This window comes from Monodon monoceros, unplaced genomic scaffold (assembly GCF_005190385.1).
Source record: "Monodon monoceros isolate NGI ecotype Baffin Bay Population unplaced genomic scaffold, NGI_Narwhal_1 Super_Scaffold_7, whole genome shotgun sequence".
Classification (NCBI taxonomy): Eukaryota; Metazoa; Chordata; class Mammalia; order Artiodactyla; family Monodontidae; genus Monodon; species Monodon monoceros.
The window spans coordinates 61,903,363-61,916,561 of NW_021703784.1; the positions used below are offsets into that span (position 1 = coordinate 61,903,363).

The window sequence follows — 13,199 nt, forward strand, 5'->3', positions numbered from 1 at the left end:
TGGAGAAGCTGTTTAAGGCCAGATGATGAAAGGTCATGAGTGCCATGTAAGAAGTCTGAACTGTAGTAATGGGGAGTCACTGGGGATTTGAGCAGGGAGCATAATGAAATTTGTTTGTTTTTTAGAAAGGTGACAAGGTAGAGGATGATTAGGGACGGGTTAGACTAGATATTTGGAAAGACATTGTATTGCAGAAAATTAGATGAGAGAAAAATAGGGGTCTAAATTGGCAGTAGAGATGGAGAGGAGTAAATGCATTTAAGGAATATTCAGTTTTTCCAATAAAGATATTAAAAAAAAAAAGGAATATGCAGTTTTTCTGATGACCTCTTTCCATTGTAAAATGCTTATCTGCTCCCAGAGTAGACTTATACAAGGATTAGGCCTAGCCCTTAATAAAGACTGCCAGATAAAACAAGAAACATTGCCTGATTGTAAAATGCATTGTATTGCAGGTGAACATATCTCAAGCTGACATGCAGGCCATTGGCAATACCATCACAATGGTAACACAGGACGGAACGCCCATCACAGTACCTGCTCATGATGCAGTCATCTCCTCAGCAGGAACACACTCTGTTGCTATGGTTACCGCCGAGGGTACAGAAGGGCAGCAGGTAATTGCTTTTTTCTTTTATATCAGTCAATACGTATGTCAATATCAAAACCGTTACATAGATGTACAGTGTGATATAGTGGTTAAGCACACAAACCTCAGATTGAATCCCAGTTTTACAACTTCTTAGCTACATAACCCTCTGAGTCTCAGTTTTTCCTCATCTGTAAAATAGGAGTGATTATTGCATCTACCCCATGAGGTTAAGAGAAGGATTAAGCAAGATAATGCATATAAAGTAGTCAGCCCAAGTATATATTAAGTGTTCATTAGTGGTTGCTCTTCCTATCATCATTATCATCATCAGAGGCTTAGAAAAAAATTCATGTGCAAAAGTTAATCTTTTGAATATGTAATATCTTCACATAATTCAAAAGTCAAAAAGTATATACAGATAGGCAGTGAAAAGTCTTCTTTCCACCCCTGCCCCCGTAGAGAGAATCCACTTTTATCAGTTTCTTGCGTAATTTTCCCAACAACTCATTAAGCATATACAAACAAATACAAATAAATAGTCATCTTCCCCTCCTTCCCTTTTTATGATAGTAAATTCTATACTCGTCTTCACCTTTTTTTTTTTAACCTTAATAATACATCTAGGAAATCTTTCTATTTCATTTTATAGAGAGTTTCCTCTTTTTTTTTTTTTTTCCTGCCATGCAGCATGGCTTGAGGGATCTTAGTTATCGTAGTTCTCCAACCAAGGATTGAACCCGGGCCCCGGCAGAGAAAGCACCGAGTCCTAACCACTGGACTACCAGGGAATTCCCTCCTCATTCTTTTTTTAAGCTATATCATATTCCACTATATTGGACATGCCATAATTCATTTAAAGTCTTTTGCTGTTTCAGACAACACATAACCTTGTGCACATGTGATTTTGCATGTGTGTGAGTACATCTGCTACTAGATAAATCCCTAGAGTGGAATTGCTGGGTGAAAAAACATATGCATTGGTAATTGTGATAGATATTCCCAGACTTCCTTTCTAGGGTTATACCCATCTACATTCCTAGCTGCAGCCTTTGAGAGTGCCTCCTCCCCTTCTGACAGTCAATATAGTGGTAAAACCTTTGGATTTTTGCCAATCTAATGTATCTCTTTGTAGTTTAATTTTTCATTTCTTTTAAAATAAATGATATTGGTTAATAACATTTAAAAACCCTTCTTGTGCTATGCTGAAGGCAGTGCGGGGTTTCACTGCAGCTGCCTTACCCTGTTCAGTGAAAAATTCTGTCAGTTAGTAGCTGTCATTCTTCTTAAATTCGGTTATAGATTCAATACCATCACAATAAAAATTCTAGCAGGAATTTTTGAAGATACAGATAATCCGATTCTAAAATTTACATGAAAATACAAAGGACCTAAAATAGCCAAAACAGTTCTGAAAAAACGAACAAAATTGAAGGTTTTCTACACCTTGAATTAGAAAACTCAGAATCATAAAGCTTCTAGAAGAAAAGTGAATGTTTTTGCAACCTTAAGGTAAAGATTTCTTGGACAGGATACAAAATGCACTAATAATAAATTTTTTTCTTTTCTGATAAATTGGACTTCTTCAAAATTAGTTCTGCTCACCAAAGACAATGTGTAGTAAAAGATTAGATAAGCCCCAAACTGGGAAAAAAATATTCACACTATATCTGACAGTGGACTTGTATTGAAAATATATGACAAACTTCTATAAGTCAATAATAAAAAGGTGAATAACCCATTAAAAATGAGCAAATCAGGGGCTTCCCTGGTGGCGCAGTGGTTGAGAGTCCGCCTGCCGATGCAGGGGACACAGGTTCGTGCCCCAGTCTGGGAAGATCCCACATGCTGCGGAGCGGCTGGGCCTGTGAGTCATGGCCGCTGAGCCTGCGTGTCTGGAGCCTGTGCTCCGCAACAGGAGAGGCCACAACAGTGAGAGGCCCGCATACCGCAAAAAAAAAAAAGATCAAATCATCTGATTGCTTATTTGAACAGACCCCTCACAAAAAAAAGTTACATGAAAGGCAATAACACAAAAAAGTGCTCAACATCTTTAATCATCAAAGAAATGCAAGTTAAAATCACAAAGAGACAACATTTCAGACACAGGGAAATGGCTAAAATAAAAAAGACAAACAAAACCAAATGTTGGCAAAGAAATGAAGCAACTAGGACATTGAACACACTAGTGAGAGTATAGAATGTTACAACCATTTTGAAGAACTGTTTGGCAGTTTCTTATGAAGTCGAACATACCTCTACTCTATGACTCAGCAATTCCTTCTAGAATATATACCATATGATTCCACTTACACGAAATCCAAGAACAGACAAGACGATCCATGGCGATAGAAATCAGAAAGTGCTGCTTGGCTGGGGAGGAAATTGATGGAATGAAATGTGAAGGAACTATTCTACATCTTGTTTTAAGTGGTGGTTTCACAGTTGTATCTAACTGTCAAAACTCAACAGAACACCTAAGATCCATGCATTTTTATTGTTTCTAATTTTACCTTATGCCAAAACAAACAAAAAACGCAGCCACTAGCTTTCAGGCTGTCTTATGGAATGGTCCCACCTAACCAGTTTGCAGTCATTTCCGTGGCTCTGGGATTCCTGGATGGGTTTATAGCCCAGCTTGGGTAAATACACCTTGTACAGTTGCAGGTCTGGAAAGATAGTGACCCTAAAGCACACATTCTTATGTAGCTTATCTGTAGCCTGTGAGCTAGAAAAGTTCTCAAGAGAGAAGGCTTTGAGGGCTAGAATGAAGCCAGGCAGCTTCCAGCAACTAGGGATATCACAACAGGGATGGGGTTTCACTTAAGGACCTGCTGCTGCTACTGTTCCTTCTGCTGTTAACTACATGTAGGCCATCGGGCAAAAGTTGGCTATCCACTGGGGTGTTTGGGCCCCACCTGTGAATTATCTGTAACACTTAAATTGGTTGTAACCATTTCTTTACATGCATGGGAAGAAAGTAGTCAGTCCTTCCCTAAGTCTTTTTTTTTGTTTTTTGGTCGTTAAGGTAATTGCATTTCTGAGACTCATTTTTCCAGGTGCCTTTGGAAGCCTAGTTAGCAGGTATAGACTAAAGAGTCAGTGCTTTCCATCTATTTTAGTTAGTTAATTTCAGATTACAAAAGTAATACATATTCCCAGTGGAATAAAATAGAGAATCTGGAAATAAACCCTCACATATATAGTCAACTAAATTTTGACAGTCAGAATTTGATCTTTCAGTGGGAAAGGGCTTTTCATTTGTCTTTTCAACAAATGGTGCCGGGAAACCTGTATATCCACATGAGAAAAAATAAAGTTGGACCCTTATCTTATACCATATATAAAAATTAGCTCAAGATGGATTAAAGACCTAAACTTAAGAGCTAAAACTATGAAACTCTTAGAATAAAACATAGGTGAAAATCTTCATGATCTTATTGCTTATGTATGATACCAAATGCACAGGCAATGAAAGAAAAAATAGATAAATTGGATTAGGAGATTATTTCTTACATATGACACCAAAATGATAAGTGATGAAAGAAAAAAATTAATTGAACTTCTTCAAAACTAAAAACACTTGGAAGTTCCCTGGTGGCCTAGTGGTTAGGATTCCAGGCTTTCACTGCCATTGCCCTGGTTCAATCCATGGTCGGGGAACTGAAATCCCACAAGCCACGGGGAACGGCTAAAAAAAAAAATTAAAAACACTTGTGCATCAAAAGCCACTACCAAGAAAGTGAAAAGACAATCTACAAAATGAGGGAAAATATTTGCAAATCATACATCTAATAAGGGATTAATATCTAGAATATATATATATATATATTTTTTTTTTTAGGATTTTTTTGATGTAGACCATTTTTTTTTTTTTGATGTAGACCATTTTTAAAGTCTTTATTGAACTTGTTACAATATTGCTTCTGTTTTCTGTTTTGGTTTTTTGGCTGAGAGGACTGTGGGCTCTTAGCTCCCCGACCAGGGATTGAACCCTCACCCTCTGCATTGGAAGGCGAAGTCTTAACCACTGGACTGTCATGGAAGTCCCTAGAATATATTTTAAAATAATAAAATAAAATAATAATATTATGAGGGGGAAAATATCTAGACTATATAAAGAATTCCTATAACTCAACAAGAAAAAAGCAAGCAAACGAATTTAAAAATGAGTGAAGGGGACTTCCCTGGTGGCGCAGTGGTTAAGAATCCGCCTGCCAATGCAGGGAACACAGGTTCGAGCCCTGGGCCAGGAAGATCCCACATGCCGCGGAGCAACTAAGCCCATGCACCACAACTACTGAGCCTGTGCTCTAGAGCCCGCGAGCCACAACTACTGAGCCCGTGTGCCACAACTACTGAAGCCCGCACGCCTACAGCCTGTGCTCAACAACAAGAGAAGCCACCACAATGAGGAGCCCACACACTGCAACGAAGAGTACCCCTGCTCGCCGCAACTAGAAAAAGCCCACGCGCAGCAACAAAGACCCAACACAGCCAAAAATAAGTAAATTTTTTTAAAAAATGAGTGAAGGACTTGAATAGACATTTCTCCAAGAAGATTTACAGATGGTCAATTAGCACATGAAAAGATATTCAACATCATTATCATTAGGGAAATACAAATAAACACCACAATGAGATCCCACTTCACCTACATTAGGATGACCGTTATCCAGAAAACAGAAAATAACAAGTTTTGGGGATGATGTGGAGAAATTGGAACTCTTGTGCATTGCTCATGGGAATGTGAAATGGTGCAGCTGCTGTGGAAAACAGTGTGGCAGTTCCTTAAAAACTTGAACATAGAATTACATATGATCCAGTAATTCCACTTAAAGGTATCTACCCAAGAGAATTTGAAACTAGAGACTCAAACTAAAAGTCAGCTATTTACCTTGATGTTAAAATAACCGGTCTCAACATTTAAGACTATTTACTTCATCTTTTTTTCTGTGTGTATGCATATGTGAACAAAGTTAGGATTATAATACAATTTTGTATGCTTGTCATCCACTTAACACTACATCCTGAGTACTTTCTCATACCAATTAAGTGTTCTTTTTTTAATATTTTATTTATTTATTTGGTTGTGCTGGGTCTTAGTTGCGGCAGGTGGGCTCCTTAGTTGCGGCATGCATGTGGGATCTAGTTCCCTGACCAAGGGTTGAACCCGGGCCCCCTGCATTGGGAGCTTGGAGTCTTAACCACTGTGACATCAGGGAAGTCCCTAAACATTCTTTTAAAAGGATTTTTAATATTTACAAAATAAACTATAAAATGGATATACATAACATTAACTCATTCCACATTCATAAATTGTTCTGCAAGCCCCTTGATTATTTTCATAGGAAACAAATTCTAGACATGGAATTATTAGATTAATGGTATGAACTATTTTAAGCTTCTTGCTACATATTGCCAAATTATTTTCTGGAAAGTTTTAGCAATCATGCCATGGATCTAAAAGTGTTCTTGTTTTCACTGTATTCTCACTAGCATTAGGATTTTTTTAATATATTTGCATAATTCACAAGCCAAGGATAAATTATATTTTTACTTTCATTTGTTGGGTGAGGTTGAACATGTTTTTCATATTAGCCTGAAATCTGTTTTTTCTTCATTGAGGTAAAATTTACATACAGTGAAACGCACGGGTTTTTTGTTTGTTTGTTTGTTTGTTGGGTTTTTTTGGCCACAGCACGCTGTTTGTGCGATCTTAGTTTCCCAACCAAGGATTAAATCCGGGCCCCTGACAGTGGAAGCACAGAGTCCTAACCCCTGGACTGCCAGGGAATTCCCTGCACAGATCTTAAATTTACAGTTCAGTGAGTTATTAAACATACACACCCATCCCATCCCAAACAGGATCTAGAACATTTCTATCACCCCAGAAAGTTCTCTTGAGACCCCTTCCAGTCAGTCTCCACCTAGTTATTCTGATTGTATTATTTTGTTTGTTCTTAAACTTTGCATAGTGGAGCCAGAGTATGAACTCTTCTGTTTTGGGGTTTTTTCTTTTAACATAATATTTTGGAGATTTATCCATGTTCTTCTTTATAACATCAGTTCATTGTTTTTTATTGCTGAGCAGTATTCTGTGGTAGGAATATATCACAATTTGTTGATAGATTCTCCCCTTGATGAACATTTGGGATGCTTCCAATCTTTGATTATTGTGAATAAGGTGGCGGTGAAAATTCTAGTACAAGTATATTTGTACACATATGGTCTCATTCTCTTAGCTAAATACCTGTTAGTGGAATTGCTGGGCCATGGGGTAGAGGTATATTTAACTTTATGTGAAAGTGCCAAACAGTCCTCCACAGTGGTTTGACCATCATACACTCACACTAGCAATGTATAAGATTTCTGTTTGTTTCACAGCGTCAACATTTTGTGTTGTTACTTTAAAAAATTTTAGCCATTCTAGTGGATGTGAAATGATATATCATTGTGGTTTTAATTTGCATGTAGGTTGCTTAATTTCTTAATATCTGGTACTTCTCTAGATACCTGTTGTTCTTTTTTTTTTATAAGGAAATGTGTTTTCTTTTTTTTTTTTAAATAAATTTATTTTATTTTTGGCTGCATTGGGTCTTCATTGCTGTACACGGGCTCTTTAGTTGTGGAGAGCGGGGACTACTCTTCCTTGGGGTGCGCAGGCTTCTCATTGTGGTGGCTTTTCTTGGTGCGGAGCACAGGCTCTAGGCACGCAGGCTTCAGTAGTTGTGGCACACAGGCTTAGTAGTTGTGGCTAGCGGGCTTAGTTGCACTGCGGCACGTGGGATCTTCCCAGATCAGGGCTCAAACCCGTGTTCCCTGCTTTGGCAGGCGGATTCCTAACCACTGTGCCACCAGAGAAGTCCAAGATACCTGTTGTTCTTGATTTTTAATTTAAATCTGTTATGGTCAGAGAACATATTCTGTAAGATTTCATTATTTTGAAATTTGAGACTTGTTTTCCCTGTGTCTTTCATTGATTTCCCATTATATTCCATATGTATTTGAAAAGAATGTATGTTCTGCACTTGTTGGGTGTAGCATACTACACATTAGGTTAAGGTGGTTGATAGTGTTGTTCAAATATTCTATAACCTTATTAATCATTTCTGTATTTGTTCTACTAGTTACTAAGAAAAAGGAATTAATACCTCCAACTATGATTGTGGATTTGTATTTCCCTTTTAGTTGTTAGGGGTTTTTTTACTTCCAGTATTTTAAATCTCTGTTATTAGGTGCATACATATTTCATTTTAATTCCTCAAATAACTTCCTAATTATACCCTTCTGTGTTACTTTTTTGTGGCTGCTCCAGGGATTAAAATGTGCATCCTTAAGGTATTGAAGTCTACTTAGACTTAACATTGTACTACTTTACATAAAATCTAAGAACCTTGCAACAGTATATTTTCATTCATGCCCCTACTCTTTGTGCTGCTGTAATATATTTTACATTTACATGTTATAACCCCGGCAATGCAACATTATATTTTAGCATTAAACAGTTAATCTTTTAAGTTATAGGACGACAGGAAACATAATATTTTATACTTACCCACTAATTTATCATTTCCAGTGCCTTTTATTCCTTTCTGTAGATTTGAGTTTCCATATGGAATCATCCCTTTGGCCTGAAGGATATGCTTCAGCATTATTTGTAGTGCAGATCTACAGTGACAAATTCTGTTTTTGTTTATTTGAAAATATATTATTTCACCGTTCTTTTTGAAACATTTTTGTTTTGAAGGATATTTTTGCTAGATATGGAATTTTTGGTTGGCAGTTAATTTTTTTCTTTCAGCACTTTAAATTGTCTCTGTCCTTCATTGTTTCTGATGAGAAATCTGCCATCTTCATATCATTGTTCCCCTGTATATAATATATCAGTTTTTCTCTGGCTATTTTCTAGATTTTTTTAGCAATGTGATTATGGTGTGATTTTCTTTGTATTTATCTACTAGGTTTCTTTTATATAATTATAAGACAATATATAATATTATAAAACATTATATAATATTTTGTGGGGTATTTGTTTTTTTTACCAGATTTAGGAAAAGTCTGGCCATAATTTCATCAAAAGATTTTATTCTGCCTCATTTGTTTCTCTTTTCCTTCTCGGTCTCTAATTATATGTATATTAACTTGGTATTGTCCCACAAGTTGCTGGGGAGCCATTCTTTTTTTTTTTAATCTTTTTTTCTTGGTTCTTCAGATGGATAATTCCTATTGATCTTAGAGTTCACTGACCTTTTCTTTTGACATCATCATCTTCTATTAGGCCCATTCAGATAATTTTAGATGTTCTCATTTTTGATTGTAGAATTTACTTTTTTTTTATAGTTTTCATTTATTTACTGAGATTTCCTCTTGTATGCATTCCATAAGCCTTTTAACATATTTATAATAACTGTGTTAAAGTCCCTGTTTACTAATTCTAACGTTTTGGTCATCTCATGGTCTGTTTCTACTGAGTTCATTTTCTCTTGACTCTGGGTTACATTTTCCTCTTCTTATGTGTTGTAATTTTTTTATTGTATTCTGGACATTATGGATGATACATTATAGAGATTCTTAATTTTGTTATCTTTCTCTGAAGAATGTTCATTTTGCTTTGTCAGGTAGTTAAGTTACTTGTAGAGGCTGGGTTTTATACTTTATTAAAGTAGTTCTGTTTTAGTTTTGCCATTTAGTCTCAGGGTGAATCTTCAGTCCTGGGATACAATCTTTACTCCTAAAGTGTGGCTCTTAGGGTTTCAATGGAAAGCCTGAGGTATTTTCCAAACCCTTCTAACTTGGTGGGATTGAAATTCTAAATCCTGTCTGTCCTGTGGTATCGCTGAAATCTCTTCTCAGCTTTTCAGCCTTCTAGCTGCTGCTTTCTACCAGATTTATTGGAACCCCCCCCAACGTGTTTGCAGTTCTGAGGTCTTAAAGAATTGAGGGGAGTTTATACACAGGTTTGGGAGCCCCTCTCCCTCTGGTTTTCTCCTTTCTAGGATATCCCTCTCAATACATAGCCATTCTGGCAGCCATAGACTCCATTATCTCTGATAGCTTAAGTTGCCCTGTGCTGCTCAGACTGGTGAGTGCCCTCAGTGGAAAAGCTGTTTAAACATAGATGTGACCCAGTGTGGTTCCCTTCTTTTAAGAATCCCCTCCATTTCCTGCCTGCTTTTCATCATTCACCACTGCCTTCAAATGGTTGCTTTTTTATATTTTTTTCCACACTTTATGATTGTTATCTGCAGGAAGGGTTAGTCCAATATAAGCTATTCCCCCACTGCCATACTGAAATCTGTTGCTGGACTATGGAACATTACTGGAATTGATCCAAGCTGAATATCTATTAGCTCTAAAATCTAGCATTTTTAATGGATTAATGGCCAAGTAAAATAGTAGTTTCAGTTTTTAACTTATTCTTTCTCTGAGTTTGGCTGGACAAAATTCTTAAATATATAACAGAAGTAATTGATGCCATTTTCTTTGGTATCCACATAGCAAAAGCTATATTTGTGGTTTAAGAGCCACAAAAGCACTTTTAACCACTTTGACTAGATGCTTCAGGAACAAGATGGAAAGATTGCATGGAATCTAAAAGAGGAAGTGAGTATAACAAGATGTGTTGCTTCGAATTCCCTGGCGGTCCAGTGGTTAGGACTCTGCGCTTCCACTGCAGGGGTCATGGGTTCCATCCCTGGTCAGAACTAAGATCCCTCAGGCCATGGTGAGCCCCACCCCCAAAAAAAAGATAGTTGCTATTTTGTCAGTAATGGTACTGGTACTTTGTTTTCCTAGTTAATGGAAATCTTTTTTTTGTTGTTTTTTTTGGCAGCACCATGCAGCTTGCCAGGATCTTAGTTCCCTGACCAGGGATCGAAACTGGGCCCTTGGCAGTGAAAGCACCGAGTCCTAACCACTGGACCGCCAGGGAATTCCCAATGGAAATCTAACTTTATTTTTAATTCTTTTGTCTTATTTTTTAGTTTTAAAATTTTTAATTGTTTTTTATTTTTTTAATTTTTAATTTTTTTATGGAAATCTAATTTTAAATGCAACAGATAAACAGGAGAAAATAGTATATCTACCAATGATCCAAACTCGGGAATAAATAGACATATGAGGTGTGAATTAGTCCACGTGTGTAACTTCCCAGGCAGCCTCTTAGGGATAATAGAATCTAGGCACAGTCATGTCTCTCCTGGTTAATGGAGACTGACATAGCGAATCCACTTTTTCAGTGTCCTCTACCCTGTTTTGCCATTGGCTCACTTTATAACCTTAGATACGTCCCGTCTATCTGAGCCTCAACTTGTTCAAATAAAAAAGAGGAGTCCATGGGAATTCCCTCGTGGTCCAGTGGTTAGGACTGCTGCTTCTCACTGCCAAGGGCCTGAGTTCAATCCCCGGTCAGGGAACTAAAATCCCACAAGCTGCGTGGCACAGCCAAAAAAAAAAAGAGTCCAGAATAGACAATATGTAAGGTCTTTTCCAGCTTTAGGCTTCTACAAGTGTATGGTCAGAAGGGAGGTTTTCCTTTTGAATTTGAAGACAGTCCCTTGTGTTAAATGGATTTTAACTTATTTAAATCATAGTTTTAATTTTTCTGTGTATTTTTTAAGGTTGCAATTGTGGCTCAGGACTTGGCAGCATTCCATACTGCATCATCAGAAATGGGGCACCAACAGCATAGCCATCACTTAGTAACCACAGAAACCAGACCTTTGACCTTAGTGGCAACATCCAACGGCACCCAGATTGCAGTTCAGGTGGGTACAATGGCAACTGTCCTCCATTGACAGCAGTGCTGCTCAGCTCTCAGCCTTGTACTCTCTGCTTTATGCGTAACCTTCACAGAGGCAGGGCACAGAATCATCTGTATTACTTAGCCACATTAAGGAAATTGCTGCGTTTGAAGTAGACTCAGACTAAAACTTTGTTTTCTACCATCCTTGTATATTCTAGGGGAATTTATAACAAGAAAAATAAAGATCCTGGTATATATATATATACCTGTGTGTACCTGGCCAGCTATCTTTACTCTCAGAATAAAAGTCTAATTAGGCAGGATTTTATAAAGCACTTAAGAGTTATTCCTTGGAAATGGACCTCCTGTAAACATAGACCCCAAGTTAGTCCTCTGAGAATCACTGCACAGCTGTATTTTATGGTGGGAAATGTCAGAAGACTGTGAAGAACACATTCTCTGGGAAGTCACTGCATTCAGGCAGAGAATCTAGAATGCTAGGTGTAGATTACCTTTCCTTGGGAAGATTTTTTTTTAAATGTATTTACTTGGAAAAGGGTTAGAACATACTCAGGAAAATGTCAGCTATTGGTTTTAATTTAGTTTATGGGCATAAAAGCTAAAGGCTCAGGAAGCTCTCTATCTCCACTGGAAAAGATGAGCATCTTTTGTTCCTTGCATGCATGAAGGTTTATCAAAATCCTAAATAAAGAAACTGCATCCCCAGCAGGAATTTGTTTTTATGTTTTGTGGATCAGCAGTAGTACCTTAACAAGCCCAGGTGTCAGAGTTACAGAGAGAAATTTTACTTCTGGTATGTTATATTTCTTTGGCATCTTGACTGTGGTTTTGTGTATGTTCCTGTTTCAGCTTGGAGAACAGCCATCTCTGGAAGAAGCCATCAGAATAGCATCCAGGATCCAACAAGGAGAAACGCCAGGGTTGGATGATTAATCCTCAGAACAATGGAGCAATAAAGCAAGAGGAGCCTTTCATCTTCAGGCAGCAGAGATCCATGAAGCCCGGGCCCAGGAAAATTAGAAATTTTTCATTCCTGAAACACTGTACACATTTTTATGCAAGAGTGGAGAACAATTTATTCTTGACACTTTTGTGTATATAACCCTTGGAAAAGATTTCCCAAACTGATTCATTGTGTACAAGGAAGTATGAAGTTAGGGTAATACAGTAAATTTTTATGTTACTCTTTTATCAGATTGCAAAATCCTAGAGTCTACATGCAAGACCAGTGAAGTCTTATGGAGACTTATGATGGATTTTTAACTTACTGTGAAAAATTAAAGGCTGTATCTAAAATGTCAAAGGTTCTATACATCAAACAATCATAATTCCAAAAGCCATCATGGATAATAAAGGATGTAAAGCCTTCACATATTTCCCTCACCTAGTAGAGTGTCTGCAGTTTTTGTTCTACTGTATACTTGTCCATTTTTATTTGTATCTTACGGTTTGAAGACTATTCATTATAGTTTTCCATCCCTGTTAACTAACAGCTCTTCAAGCTGAAGTGCTAACTGTATTAGCATTACATTGGATTATATATAAAATTACAAAGTTTGGTTATTTAAAATTAAAAAGTTAAATCCAGTACTTTGGTTTTGTTAAAGATTTTCCTTAGCGTTCAGTTTCTTGTTACTGTTTTTTAAAAATAATAAACTATCAAAGTTTGACCACAGGCTGGAGCCCGGGATAATAGTGCTGTAATTGGAAATGGCTTTACTCTGAAAATTAGGTTAGTGGGTTGGTGTAAATTATTTATTTTTGCTTATGTACTTTTGTTTTAAAGCTTATTTACCCTAAAGTTTATTATTAATTTTGAATACAGCAATTTTTTAAATGTTA

The 13,199-nt window shown here is 37.0% G+C and overlaps 1 protein-coding gene across 5 annotated transcripts in view; it reads left to right on the forward strand.

Moving 5' to 3' along the window:
- The window catches only part of ZNF143 (zinc finger protein 143), a 54,534-nt gene extending 41,335 nt beyond the window's left edge, over positions 1 to 13,199 (forward strand). For 4 of the 5 annotated variants that reach the window (XM_029208493.1, XM_029208494.1, XM_029208496.1 and 1 more), the window contains exons 14-16: positions 456 to 617; positions 11,212 to 11,358; positions 12,207 to 12,962. In XM_029208493.1, coding sequence (XP_029064326.1) covers positions 456 to 617; positions 11,212 to 11,358; positions 12,207 to 12,290 — 393 coding nt within the window. In that variant the 3' untranslated portion in view covers positions 12,291 to 12,962. Of the gene's footprint in view, positions 1 to 455; positions 618 to 11,211; positions 11,359 to 12,206 lie in introns of all 5 variants that reach the window. The other variant, XM_029208497.1, reaches the window with a different exon arrangement.